The following is a 14,469-nucleotide window of genomic DNA, read 5'->3' as shown; positions in this document are numbered from 1 at the left end:
CCTCCCTCCTGCCGCAGTCAATGAGGAGGCAGCGGCCGCGGCGGAGCTCCGCACTCGCCGGGGGCAGCGCGGCGGGGCGGGGAGGGTCGGGGGGCGCCGCCGCCGCGCCATGGCGGGGCGCTGAGGGAGCGCCGCCCGGCAGCCGGCCCCGCCGCGGCATGGGCAGCCGCGGGGTCGTGCGATGAGCGCTGCCCCCCGCGCGAATATGGGCACAGCCGTGTCCAAAAGGAAGACGCTGAGGAACGAGGCCATGTCGTCGGTGGCGGCTAAAGTGAGGTGGGTGGCGGCGGGGCGGCGACGACCCCGGGCTCGGCGCGCCGACCCCCGGGCCCCGTCCTTCCCCCGGAGCCCTCGGGGGGCCCCTGCGGCCCCGCTGCGGCTGCCGGGCGCTCCCCGGCCGTGGGCGAGGTGAGCCGGAGCCGGGCTTCGGAGGGGCCGGGGGAGGATTCGGCAGGGCTGGGTGTCGGTGCTCTCAGGGAACCGGGAGCACGGTCAGGTTGCTCGGTGGGTTTCCTCGCCTCGCGTGCCACCCGCGTGTCCGAGGGCAGAGTCGGAGGCTTTCTTCAAGGGGGCTCCTGCCTCTGAGTGGGGACCCACCCGCGTGGAAACCCGGACCCACCGCGTCTGCCCCATCCCGCAGTGTCCTCAGCCGCCACCCCGGCCGGCCAGGAGACCTGGGCTCCTCACTGCGCCTGTCCTGGTTCCGTGCCGTTTGTCCTGCAGCGCTGAATTCCGCTTATTGTCTGGTCCCGGTGCTCTAGCATCGAGCGTAGGAGATCCTGGAAGATGTATCTGGGGCTTGATCATGCTTAAGTTTACAAAGCTACCGCAGACGAGCTTTGTGTCCGTGCCCTTTGCCTGGAAGGACGGCAGCGACCCTTCTGCCACGCTGCGGCGAGCGTCACGGTACCTGGGGCACGGGCTCGGCGGCCAGCCACCCCCCCAGCACGGCCCTGTAACCGGTAGGTCTGTCAGAGCCTGCTACACCCAGGCAGGCTGAGAAAAATGGGAAGAAATAAACTTTTCAGCTGCGTTACGTAACGCCTCCTTTGTGTTAGACAAAATTGCGTTAGAATAACCCAGAGTCGTGTGTAGGACTTGGTGCGTGCTGCTGAGAGATCTCAGTCACCTCGCTGAGGCTTTAACTCAGCATTATGGCATCTCTGCTGTGCCAAAAGGAAGGATATCGTCTCATGGCATGAGGGGAGCACATCCAAAGATGTCTATATGTTGCTGTCTGTTTGCGTTGTAAAGAAATCCGTCGTTCAGAGTCTGGAGTGCATCTGGAGAAAGCTGTCCAGGCAGAACCTGGAACTTTTCCCCACGTAATGCCGCACCGTGTTCGTAACTGCAAACGTGAGTGCTTTCAACGGTGTTCAAAGATTTGGCAGTGAAATTCCCTTTGGCAGATGTCAGCCAAGTGGATGTAAAGAAATGACACAAAATGCACCATAAATGTTGTAATGGGGCTCTGGGAGTAGGATTAGACAGGCAGTCACACAAACAACGTATTCTGTAATAGGCGAGAAGATTTCAAATGGTAGTGTGGGTGTTCGAGAGCAGCGAACGCGTTTTGAATACAAATGCCCGCATCAGGATGGGCAGATACTACTCGTGTAGTGTCTGCTCTGCAGAGTCCAGGAGGTGTCTCGGGGGTTCTGGTCTGCCACGTACCTGCTGCGACTACCGGCATGCTGCTGCTATGTGGGAGCTCGGAGGTGCCTGGTGGTGGTTTGACCAGGAAGGTTGGGTGAGTGGGCTTGGGCTAGGGAATGTAAGGTGTCTGAGGGGTGTCTGGTCACGTAGATTATAGCACAGGACAGGTGCTCCTCTGTCTCCACATTCGTGACCTGCCTTAGAAATGCCTCATGGCAAAAGCCTTCGGGGAGGGCAGAAAACAGGTTGAGAGCTCCCTGGGTTGTAGCTTTGTGTGAAGAGGGTGTTGGTGGGGAGCAGGCGCTGCTCGCTTGCCTCCATCCTGCCGCGCCAGGCATCTCAGCCCCTGGCTTGTGCAGTCCCAGCCACCCTCGGCATTTCTACAGCAGTGACGATCTGCCCGCTGAAGGGTTTCCTCTGGGCTTCCTGGGGCAGGCACATCCTCTCTGCCCTGCCCTGGGTCCTCCTCCATGCATCCTACGTGTCCTTCTTTATCTACGGAGAGGACTCTGCAGGACGGTAGGTAAGGCTACAGGGAGAGGCTACTCCGTCCCTCCCAGGAGGGCTGGGGACTTGGGTTACCTGCGCTGGTAACAGCGCTGCAATGATCGGGTCCCCTGCGCTTTTGTGTAGGCAGCTGTGGGATCCTGCTTTTATGCTGCAGGACACGCTCAGGGATTGTTTCTCTGCACCTTCCGAGCTCTGCCCTGTTAATATTTCACCTGGGGCAGGTGACTTTTTGAAAGGAGAAATCAGATCCTGAAATTTACTCTAAGTCCGAGCGGCCACTGATATATTTTTATTATGCATGGCTGGAGTATGTGTGCGCATTTGCCCGTCTTACCGAGCAGGGAGCATCATTTGTTTGCTGTTGTGAGTAATGCGATTTAAGCAGAAGGTGCAAGCTCCCTAGATTCTTTAATTAAAATCTCTGCAGAGCATCTCAGGGGAGCCTCCTGTCCCAGGAGAATTAATTAAGCTCCATGCAGTTTGTTGTGTGTTAGGTCTTTTAAGTAGCTCTCAGAAATAACGGCGTAGTTGCTCGGTGTTAGCCCTGTTGAGGGCATCCGTGGTGTTGTCATCTTTGGTCTCTGTAGCCTTCTCCTCTCCTGAGAGAGCTGTAGCACAGTGCACTCATCCTGCGGCCGGCGGCGCTGGCCTGGCGGTGGGGCTTTGCTCGGGTTTGAAGTGCGGGGACGTGAGATCTCGCTGTTGCGCTGCTTCCTTCCTGTGGGCTTTCTGGCCTTGCAGCTTCTGGGGCACAACACGGGTGGCAGGGATTGCGTGGTTGTCCTCGAGTCCCGACCTTGGTGCTGCCCATCCACTGGCAGCTCCCCGGCTGCTGCGGTTCTCGTCAGGGTCCTGGCCGAGAAGCATCTGACACGCTCTCCTTGGCTTCCTCAGCACGCTTTCAAGGGCACAGATGAGCCAAAGCCTTTAGAAACAGGCTGCCTCCATCCTTGTAGCCTCAACCCCTACAGAACAGCACTGGCAGCCCAAATGAGGCAATAAACCAAGTCTTTCCCTTCAGGTCCACTTTGCATGGCTCTGGCCTGCAGCTTTCCTTGGGGATGGTGAGATAGCGTGGGTAAGACAGGAGACTTTTGCTGGGTGTTTCAGAAGCACCTCTCCTTGTTACAGTTGGCACGAGAAATACGTGAATTGTGTGTACTTCATCTTACCCAGGACCTTGGTGTCTGGTCCAAGGTACCCCTTGGAGAGAGGAGGATTTGATCACACTTCCCCTCTGCTGACTAGAGGTGTCCAGAGGATGCCTTTAAACAAGGCTGTGAAGATCTAGTTGCTGAGAAAGGGCATACCTTATACCGACAAATGCTGAATGTGTGCCTTGCCTCAGGTTTCTTACCGCGTGAGTAATTTCTTGGCTTAGATCAGGGTTCTCCATGCAGTCTAGATTCCTTTTTTTCTGACTGTGAATTTTCCTGTGAATGGTACGAACTCTTTCATGTTTCAGTTACCTTCTTCTTCATCTTCTTCCCGCTTTGTCCTCGTTCCTCCTGCCAGAGCTTTGTGAACATAAATTCCCCCAAGACTGTGGGGACTTTAAGTTCCATCAGTGACTTCCGATTTCCCTTTCTTGAATGAGGATTTAAAATTTTCCAGGTACGCGGATATGGCAGAAGACTAGTTTTTGTCGGGGTATTGTTACTATCAGGTTTAAACAACGTAGGCATCAACGGTCTGCAATGACTGAGCTGTTTGCAGTGGGCGTGCTGCCGGTGTTCCCCTCCCTGCCTGGTGGTGAGCAGGGCTGCTGCTGTAGGACGTGGGTCCTGCTGGGGCAGGAGGTCTCGCTCCCACGTTCCTGAGGTGCAGCACTGTCAGACACTGCCACAACAGATTCCTGCTCTGGGCAGTAAGTACTTCTGAGGATGCATAAGAGGGTGGTGGATGTTCTTTATTTTCCCATGTAATCCTCCCAAATACTCTAAGTTTTGCTTATCCTGCAGCAGTGCTTGAAATGGAGTTATCACGGGGCTTTCATGTATCGCCGAGTGTTTCAATACACATTTTTTCCTCTCAGTTCAGTGTCAGTTTAGCGGAGTGCATAAATTCGTGTGCATCAATTTCTCATAGCTGCCAGTAGGCATCAAGGCCCCCTCTATCCTGCTGATGTGATTATTTCAGAGACATAAAGGCTATTCCATGCTCATCACGTTGTAATTGATATCTCTGTTATTTGGCTGCTTTCCTCCTTCTAACAAATGTATGTCTAAATTTCTGTGCTTCGTTACAAGCTCTCAGTCTGTTTCTCTTCCAGACCTGAGTCCAGCTTTGGCACCTAGTGCACCGTGAGTACTGAGAAACGCCCACAGAGGGGCAGCTGCTTTTGCTGCCAGCATCGCACTACCCCATCCCACCCTCCGCAGCCTGGAAGTCATTCTGATGGAGAAGCAGCCCGAGAAGATGGTAGTGTTCCCTCTGAGGCAGTTGGCAGTCTTCTTTTTGCTGGTTATGGTCAATAGCGCAGCGTACGAAGGCAGCGGTCCCTGGTTGATGTCCTTCTGCTAATTGACACTGTACTGGCTGTGTTACGTGCAGGTCTGATCTGCCACCAAAATGAAAACCTCCCTCTAGATGAGTCAGGGCTGAACTTGTCATGCCATCAGCTGACTACATCTCAGTATTACCTGCTCATTTGGATGCTGCTTTCGCAGGGTTATAGCTCCTCTGCCGTGTATCTGTAAGGCACCTTGCGCTTCGTGTCACTTGGGTGAAGCAGGTTCCCTTCTTTTCTCTCTTACAAGTTAACTTGACCCAAGGTGTCTCGGCTCTGAGCCCAGCTGGATGGTTTCTGTCCAATCCCACGAGCAGGCTTGATGGGCTTTGGCGGTGGTGGCTGTGATAGCGGTGGCAGAATTGAGCTTAGGGAAAACCGCGATCATGCAGCCTGCGTTAATACTGCGTGTTGATAAAAGAATGGGGTGAATAGAGCAGTTACCGTCTGTCTGGATTTTGCTCTGACTTTATTTCGATCGTGTCAGCAGAGAGATGAGGAGATGGTGTAAGTGGCACACTGATAATACTGGCAAACTGGGGTGACCGAGCGCGGTGAGGCAGGGAAGGAGCACAAAAGGCTTGGCAAAGCAAGGCCAGGCATAAGGAGCAAGCGTGGCCATCAGAGTCCCCCTGGCAAAGGGCACATGCAGACATCTGCGGGAGATCTGCTGAGGCGCAGCCAAGGAGAAGCCGGTGGCACACGGGAGGCAGGAAAGTAGAAGGGAACCACTGAGATAATAGGCAAAAAATTAGTCTGAAGTTTGGAGTGTAATTGGCTGGAAAGCCCCCGATGCACACTGTTCTGTGCTGGCTTCTCTGGCTCATTGGCTGTCACTGGAGAACTGTGATCGAGTGTCCCTGGTCGTTTGCTCGTGGGTTGGCCAGCGACGTGCGAGAGCAGTGGAGCAGCAGGGCCACAGCTGCAGGCTCAGCCTGGCATCAGCAGCAGCGTTTTGAGTAGCTCTGTGCTCCTCGACTGGGCTTCTGCTCTGCTAGGAGAAGTCTGGGCAGTCGCCTGTTGTCAGGGGGGCTCTGGCATGCAGGATTCAACCCTCCTGCCTCTTCTGCCTGGGGAAATGGGAGGCTCCGGAGCACCTTTAAACTCGGGCTCTGGTTCTGAGCGATGCTGTTCTTGCCGTGGAACGAGTGGGAAGGAGGGCAGCAGCACTTCCCTGGCTCCATGTTAGCCACCGGCAGGTCGGGACCCCACAGTCTGCAAGCTAAGGGTGAAGCCTTGGTTCAGATTTTAGGGCAGATGGGTTGGTAGAGATGAATGGAGGATAGCAATAGATGCTCTTGGAGCTTTTGAACTAGCTATAAACTAAGTTTTATCTTCATAGTTCAGAGTATATTTATGCATAAATCCCTGTGCTCTCTCACTGATAATTTGCTCATTATTATTGTTCTCCATGGAGTGATTGCTGATGCACGAGAGAAACTTCAAAGTCTTTTCCAAGGACAGAAGTGTCCCGTTGTCCTCGGTGAAGAGATGTTGGAAGTCCCTAGCCCAGCCTTCCTCTGGAAGCAGAGCTGTTCGCAGTGCTAAGTGAGACCAGCCGTGGCTTTTGGCTGAGCCTTAGCCCCTTTTGAGCTGGAGTGTGGGAGCAGCTCAGGAGGAGAGCCTTGGCCTGGTGGTGCCACGCTCCAGCTCCCAAATTTGCATTTGTCTGTTGTCCCAAGACCAAGTCCTGCGTTTTGCCCTGATGGAAAGGTAACGGGGACAAGGAACAGCCATGAGGTACTTGTCCTCCCAAATGGGTGAACCATGACAGTCATCCCTTCGTGCTTTGTAGATGGCTGCACTAATTGTACAGCTCCTCCGTGTGACACAGCCTGTGCGTGACCGTCTTGGGGGGCGCGTAGGCACTGGGCAAGACAGTTTGGGCAACTGCGACCTCAGGCTGGTGTCTAAAGATACAGCCTGGTACTAGACGGGCAGGAGTCTGGAAACAGAAGAGCCTCAGCTCCGTATGTTAGCCTATAATGACGCAGAGGTTAAACCTCGCTTCTTGCACAGCTCCAGCTGCACCGCTCCAAAGCGTTTTGCACTTGGCTGTGCTGAAATTCAGTCCCAGAGAGATTAAATTGCTCTCTTTCTTCATCGTTCATATCGATCCCCTTTGCTGGCTGTGGATGACAAATGGACTTCCCACTCCTTCCAGCCCTAGTCGCTATGGGAGATGCCTTTTAGCTTTTTTCATCTTTGCCCCTTTGGGAGGGGACGTATAAAAGCAGCAGGAGAAAATCCTGGCTACCCAGACTGGGGTATAGTGCGGCGTTGGGTAGCAGAGCAGAAGGTTGTTTTGGAGGTCAAAGCCCTTCTGCACTTAGGCATTGAGTGGCCTTTCTGAGCATGGCCTTTTGGTGCACCGTGAGCCGGAGGGGGGTTTTCTGTGGCTGAGCACCCCTGAAGGAGGAGGCTGGTGGACGTGATGCTGTGGCACGAAGAGTCTTCCCTATTGCCACGTCTTCATCGCCTCCCCCTGCAAGAGATGCCAGCGTGCTCACAGGCTGAGAGTACTCATCTTGGCTTCCCAAGGAGGGGGGTGCCTGTTTGATCCCGGTGTTATATTGGGGAATGCATGCCTTGACCTTCCCTTTCATGTGTGGGCTGAATGCAGAAAGCTTTTCCCAGGTTGAAATATTCATAGGTTTGCTGCCTTACGTAGGCCTTGATGTGTAATAAGGGTTAAGCTCACCCTGCCTGGTTGAGTATGAATATATTTCAGTAAAATCTGTCATCCGTGGGACCTAAATCCGTCGGAGAACAGGGAACTGCTTTTGTGGAGTCTCTCAAATAAGGTTGTCCAGTAATCCTGACGTAGTTAGTGCTTGAGAATTTAGGGTCAAGGCAGGTGAAATGGGTGTTAAGATGAATATCTGAGCTGTGATTGCTCACAGATGAGAGCATCCAGAACCAGAGTAGAAAGGCAGATGGGGATGATGGTTGGGACGGAGATACCTTCTCCCCTGGGCTGCAGGGAGGAGTTTCACTCGGACAGGGTGGCTAGAGGCAGTGGTCCAGTTCCTAGCTGGGAGATAAAAGGCACCACAGAAATCAGACGAAGTTTAGCACAGGTGCATTTCATCACTTTCAGTCTTAGCAGAGAAATTGAAGGCTAAACCAGTCCTGTCTTTGTAATCCAACTCTGTTTAAGGAAATGCTTTGGCCAGGGGAAAACTGAGGCGCGTTAATGGGGTAGCCTGCACCATTACTGCAGCTTGTTTAAGTTGGTGTCACCTGAAGCTGAGGGAAAGCAGCAGTGTGTATTGAACTGTTCCTTCTTTCTTTGGCATTTAACCATTACTCATCTCTTTTTTTCTCTTCTCATTGCCTTCTGTGGTGCTTGGATGTGCAGAGCGGCAAGGGCTTTTGGAGAATATCTTTCACAAAACCACCCCGAAGGCAGAAATGGCTCAGGTAAGAGTTTGCAGACATGCCTTGTTTGTATCTGTATGTGCATGCACCTATTTATTAATAGGCCTTAGAATTAAAGTACGTTGATTTATCATAAAGGGTTAGCGTGAGATCTCGGCTGCGGAGAGACAGGAGTCACCCTCTGGATCTGTGTGACGCCCTGGAGGAGGAAAGGCAGCTTGGTGACCCAAGTGTTGGGTGGGCTGTGGGGACAAGTTCAGTCTTAGTGGAGCTGTCCCTGTCCCCTGTCATAAACTCGCCCCTAGAGCTGACATCCTTGGAAGAAACTTAAGCTGAAGAACGAAAGACCACACTGCACAAGACTTCTGCACTGGTTTGTCACTCTTAGGTCTTAATTTCACTGGGGAATAAAAAAAAAAAAAGTGATTTCTGGTGTGTTAGCTGACTTGCGTAGTATGTGTTCTGCAATCTGTCTTTGCTGGCAAAGGTAACCTTTGGATTTGTTCCCAGGGTTTGCTTCAGCAGGGGTTAAAAAGCGATTTGCCTTGTCTAGTTGAGGACACCAGCATATGCTAGCTAATGTGTTAATTTCTTAGATACAGAAATTGTCCCTGTCAGCCTATGATGAGTTCTACTTGATGGACGGGGGTCATGAGGGAAACTCACTTGGCTTGTAACGGGGCTGTGCCTTCTCAGCGAGGAAAGAAAATGCTTTGCAGACATTCAATTCACTACAAAAAATCCATTAGAAAATCCTGTGGAATCCATGGAAAATCCTGTGTGAACAGATAATAGCTTGTTCTGTAACATTAACAACTTTATCCCCTGTAAGAGTTTCAGATAGAATGCAATGTAGAGTGACGTTATCATTTTATGTAAACTGTAAATGTGTGTTTATTTAGACCTCTACAGGCAGGAAAAGCTTCTTACTCGGAGAGCAAGAGTAAGGTCACTCTAGTGTGTGACAGCCTGGTGAAGGAGTCCCTGCCTTTTTTCTTGGGTCTGTGCTGATGACCTTCAAGTTGTCCTTGGCTGAGTTGTGCTAGCTTTGTGAATGGAAGGGCTTTTAAACAATGTACTGCTGTTTTCTCTGATATTTTTTTCAGGCTTGGAAAACTCCAGCGACACATTACTTGTTAACAGCATTTGATCTAAGAACAACCTGTGGTGATGGGAGAGGAGAAAGGGTAGGAAAAGGTTGGGGTTTAATGTAGCTGAGATGTGGAGTCTGAGGCAGGGGGAAGGAGAGGGTTGGACAGACTGCAGAGACAGGCCAGGCAGATCTGAGGAGGCTTCCCAGAATGGCAAAGCAGACTTTATGGTGGCCATCTTTGCAGCTGCTTCTGTCAGCTGGAGCCTTTGCTGGTCCTTTCTTGCAGGCAAAACAAGAATTCCTTTTTGAGTGCAAGTGAATTTAGTTGCCATAGTTAAGAAATGAGCAGAGACAGGTACATGTGGATATCCCAAAATTCTTACGGGATCTGTCAGTGTTAAATTGGATATAAATCAGTAAAATTCCCTAGAAATGACTCTGAGTGTTTATAGAAGAAGAAAAAAAATTTTATCACTTCTAAAGGCATCTTTTGAAATTCTGCAGCATATAATTTAACACAGTCTGTAGCATTTCTTTATAAATAACTGTGGTAGGAAGGCTGCTATTCTATAAAAACGTTGAATGTAGAAAATCTGTCTCCCTTTTGTTCATCCCAGTTGTGCAATAAGAGAGAACTCAACTCTTTCCTTCCTGCAGAAATTCCATGCATCTCAGTGTTGCTTTGCAACTTTCTGAACACTTCACCTTTGGCTCAGCTGTACGATTAGCTTCGATCCGGTGACTCCCACGGAACAAATGAAGGATGTCTTTGACACTAGTTGAAGATGTAGCACATATCTAGGAGTACCTGAATCTGCTCCAACTCTCCAGCTGGGCTGAAGGGAGCAGGGAAGAAGCACTGTCGTGGCTGCACACGCCCACTGGTATCCTGTAGTTAATCCCACTTGCATGTGTTGGTGGCTTAGGTCCAGGAAGCTCAGCACACTGAAGAACAGAGCCCTCAGTGCCTGCGTGTCTCTGCTGGTAGTGCTCTGGGCTTCTACTATGAGCGTCTTTACCTGGTGGCACAGGCCTGCGTTCTGCTGCAATAACCCCAGCTGTGTGTGTGGCTGCTGCCTGCACTGTCAGCAGACTGCAGCAGGGATTAAGGCTCTAGCCTAAATGTGAATGGAAGGAGACAGGCTTTGACTTCAGTAGTTTATTGTCCGGAAAGAAAAAAAAACAACTTTTAAGCAGCTACTGAGTGGCGTTTAAAGTCATTGTTGAATGCAGTGAGGGAGAGGGATGGTGGTTTTTGAGGAGGAGGAAGGGCAAGGTGACAGAGCCATCAGTGGGACAGCAGAGAAGGAGGGAAGGGCAGGATCCTCCTCTTCTGCAGATCCAGGAGGTAGAACCCTCTCCCCTCCCTGCAGAGGGGCTGGCAGAGGGACAAGTCCTCATGCGGAAAACGAGGTGGGTGTGAGTCCGGGATGCCACTTCTTTTGCTGCTTTACCTGTTGATTCAGCTCCTAGGCAGAAGGGAGGAGCTCTAACTCCCAGGGCAGATGCAGGAGACCCACCATCTGCGTGGAGATGCCAAGTGTGCAGAGGCTGCCGCAAACTACTCCATTTCTGCTGCACTTTGTTCTCCGAGGATCATCCGTTCTGGTTTGACTTTTGTATCTTCAGAGTCCCTTGAGGAAAAGGGGATAATATAACAGCTTTTGCAGTCCCACCTCTTACTTCGCATTGCCCTACAGATCAAAGAGCTTATTTCTTTGGTGGTAAGTTTTATGCCCCAGAGTCTATCTCTAGTGGCTCCTTTGGAGTGCTTGTGTGTGTGCATGTGGCAGAACGGCTTTGAGAAGTTAGAAACAGAGAACTACAGAGGGATTGTATAGCAGCAGGATGGGCCAGCTGCCATGTCCGAGCATTTTAATGAGGGGTGATTTACTTGCAAGGCTGTTTGACTTCTGTTTTCAATAAAATTGCAGTCTGTCCGTGCTTTACTTCTGTCACTAGGGCGGTGGGTACAGAATTGAACGTCAGTACAAGACAAAGAGGACTGTGGGGTGTACCTGTAGCAAAAAAAGGTTGAGGGAGAGTATTGTTGGTTACGGCTTCTGATTCTTCCCGATGTGAGGCCTGAGAACTTCATGGTTCAGAAATACTGTGTAACTAGCCCTAGGAACTCATTGTCTTATTCTGGAGGAGGTTTTTCCAGGTGACTGGGGAGGAACACTTACCTCTTCTCCTCTGTTGCTTGGCTTGGGGTACTCTGACTGTGTTCCGTCTGGTTATAGCACGGGTGGCAATATACCGTTTTCTTCTCTTCGCTTCCCTTTTGCAGCAGGCCTGGCAGTGGGATATGTGTTGCTGTCAGAGGACTTGGCCCCTGGGGATTGCTCTGTTTTTTTCTTTTTTCCCATTGATCCTTAGGTTATTTTGTGGAACTAGGGGGGGAAAAAAAGAGGGTTGGGCTCTGCCGCAGCCGAAAGGACACGAATCTGTTAAGGGGCTGGTGCAGAGGTGTTAATGCATCTCCTGCCTCTGTTCTTTGCTGCCTTATTCATGCAGACTGAAGGTCTGGAAGGGCTCCCAAGAAGAGCGCTCTCTCACGTTCAGCATTCATTCTGACTACAGGGCTGTTGTCAGAGTCCTCGCTGACTCTTGTAGCTTTCTGGCACCTTCCAAAGACTTTCCATCTTGTCTGTGGAATGACTTTAGTGTAGGAGTGGGTGTCCCTAGGGACAGACCTAGAAGACAGACAGGGAGAAGGATTAAAATGTTGTAAAAGGTGAATGTAAAAAGGCTGGAGATAGTAAAATGTGTGAGAAATAATCACTCAGAGGCTCACCAGTGCTCATGGGGTAAGAAGTTTTTGGAGATACCCAGAGCCTCCTTCTCCCATTGTAGGCATCAGAGACCCCCACACTGAGGTACCAGTTTAAATTCCTTTATACCCATGGACTGGAACTGTGAGGGGAAGCAGATGCCCAGGACGTGGAGCAGTAAAGTTAAAAACGATGGCAAGTGGAGCACTTGAGATACCTCTTCCTGCCTGGGGGGAGCAGTGATGCATCCCCGTGAGGTGGGATTCAGACACAAGGATCCTTTGCAGAGGGAAGGAAAGAGCTGTGCTGGTGCTTCTTAACCAGGCAGCTTCTGTTTTGCTGAGCTGAGTTGTTTGGAGGGCAGCTGCTGCTGCCGGAGCACTGGGGCTGTCTCTGGAGGATACAGCGCTGGGCTGCCCCACTGTAAGCTGCCTGCTATGGGCAAGCCGTATGTGAAAGGCTCTGGGAGCAAGGGAGAGAAAGGTCCCAGCAAGTAAAAGGTGTCCTTAGTGCTGCAGAGGTGATGGGCCTTGGGCCAGAGCTGCCTAGCAGATCTTGACTCAAATTCACTGTGGTTATTAGCAAAACCAGTGTGACTACTCCACGTGCTTTGCATCAGCGCGGACCAAAATGGGTCGTTACCTGAAACTGGAAGAAGCTTCTTTTTAAGTTCAAAGAAGCCATCCTCGCTTCTTACCTTTATTTGTGCACTACGCTTCAGCCAGCAGTGAAAACACTGAAAACATAAGGAGAAATGGGCAGCTCACAGCCTTCCTTGAGCCAGGTAGCAATGGGTAATGATGGCAAAAGAAATCTATGTTTGCTGAGGCTACTGTGCCACATGCATGCACTTCATCGAAGCAAACGTCTGTGTTCACACCTTGATCTTCAGAGGAACGGGTGTGAGCGTGTGCGGAGAGCAGCAGCCGTGTGGCAGAGAGGTTTCATGCTGTCAGGGAAGTGCAGTAGGTTTCTCACACTGCCAGGAATTTACGGTGAGCTTGAGAAGCTCTGGTGTGAGGCTTTGCAGGCGCTTCAGGTCCAGTGAGCACCCTGTGAGCTGTGCTTTCGATGAAGCTGGGGCTGTGGTCTAAGAGGGACCTCCAATGAGCCGATGTTGGGGCCGTGGGGCTGCCAGTGGGGCCTGATTCAGGGTAAGTCTGCCTTTTCCTCCATGGCTTCCCCTGTTCCCCGGATGGGTCCCAGCCATGGGCCTGGCCCTGCAGCCTGACCTGCTGCAGGGGTGGAGTGGGGATGCGAAATCTCATCCCTGCAGGTTTCGGGCTGCTTCTGGCATCAGCCTGCACGGCTGTGGTGTGGATGTGTCCTAAACCTGGCGCAGAATGTGTGGTGCCCGTAAGGTGACTGGGAACGAAGCTCGGGGAGTTTCCATGGAAATGCAGAGGCGCTGGCAGTAGCTGCCTCTTTCTCCCTGGGGTCATGCCTCGCAGGAACCACTTTTGTCTGCTTGTGCTGACGTTACAGGCCGGGCTAGGAAGCTACTGAGAGTGTAACCGTGAGGCAATGTCAGCAGCGTCGGTTTGTTTTCTAGACCCGTTTCAGCTCAGAAGTCTGATTGGAACCATCTTGTCATATTTAAGTGACCGCCAGTTGTCTCAGCTGTTCCCTCGCAGAAGCAGGCCTTGCCTTTTCCTGTGGTTTTGCTGAGAAGTGCGTACAGTCGGGGTCAGAGCGCCCGGTAACATCGTGGTGGGGCTGGCTTGGTCAGGCTCCATAACCCTGTGCTGGGCATTGCCCTTGTCACAGCCATGCTGCTCTTGTCGTACCTAACCAGCAGCTCACCAGCTACCGAGCAGCTAAAATGTTTCTCTGACTTGTTAATAATTGTTGTCTCCATGTTAACCTCCCTGCCTCATGTTTCAATATTTGGAATAAGTTTCCTGCTGTTTTTTCTCTTTCATTTACCACGACTGTTCAGGCCTGCTGTGGGGTGCAGTCGGCTGCCCGTCCGTCCCTGTGCTGGTTGGGCCGCGATGTGGTACGTTAGCAGTTTTGGGAAGGACAGAGCTGACACGGTGGGGAGCTTTGTGTTGCAGCTACAATGCCGCCTCTGTGCCCTGTGAGGAGAAGACCTGACAGTGTCAGAGCAGGCCTGAGGGCAGTGGCAGCCATATGGGATGCATCAGAACTGAAACTGCAGGACAACCTGCTCAGCCTTGCTGGCTGAAAAGCTGTTACCCTATTTGCAGTGCCGTAGGCTCTAGCCAGCTCACCCATCTGCCCTCTCTTTGAAGGTGTCACCTGAACTCCTTCTGGTGTAAAATAAAAATAATAAAAATAAGTGTGTTAATCTCATTTCTCCTGCTGGAAACAATACTGCAAGTCCATATTGTGTACATGTGAAATCTTTCTATTCATCTTCAGTGGCTGCGTATCAGGTGTGGAGGGGTCTAGCTGAGGTGGAGCAGGGAAGAGGGAATTGGCTCTCTGAACTGTATTTTTCTGAGATGACAGATGTATTTTTAATGGAGTTTATCTAGATTCCCCTTTGCCACTCCGCTTCCAGTGCTGGAGCTGAGGTTTTA

The 14,469-nt window shown here is 51.6% G+C and overlaps 1 protein-coding gene across 7 annotated transcripts in view; it reads left to right on the top strand.

The window, feature by feature from the left end:
• The first annotated feature begins 34 nt into the window (after positions 1 to 34).
• NSMF (NMDA receptor synaptonuclear signaling and neuronal migration factor) overlaps positions 35 to 14,469 on the top strand; it is a 47,980-nt gene continuing 33,545 nt past the window's right edge. For 6 of the 7 annotated variants that reach the window (XM_066980532.1, XM_048056353.2, XM_048056330.2 and 3 more), the window contains exons 1-2: positions 35 to 276; positions 8,037 to 8,098. In XM_066980532.1, coding sequence (XP_066836633.1) covers positions 182 to 276; positions 8,037 to 8,098 — 157 coding nt within the window. In that variant the 5' untranslated portion in view covers positions 35 to 181. The remainder of the gene's footprint in view (positions 277 to 8,036; positions 8,099 to 14,469) is intronic. The other variant, XM_066980535.1, reaches the window with a different exon arrangement.

This window comes from Anser cygnoides, chromosome 20, assembly GCF_040182565.1.
Source record: "Anser cygnoides isolate HZ-2024a breed goose chromosome 20, Taihu_goose_T2T_genome, whole genome shotgun sequence".
Classification (NCBI taxonomy): Eukaryota; Metazoa; Chordata; class Aves; order Anseriformes; family Anatidae; genus Anser; species Anser cygnoides.
This window is presented reverse-complemented; position numbering and strand designations above follow the sequence as displayed.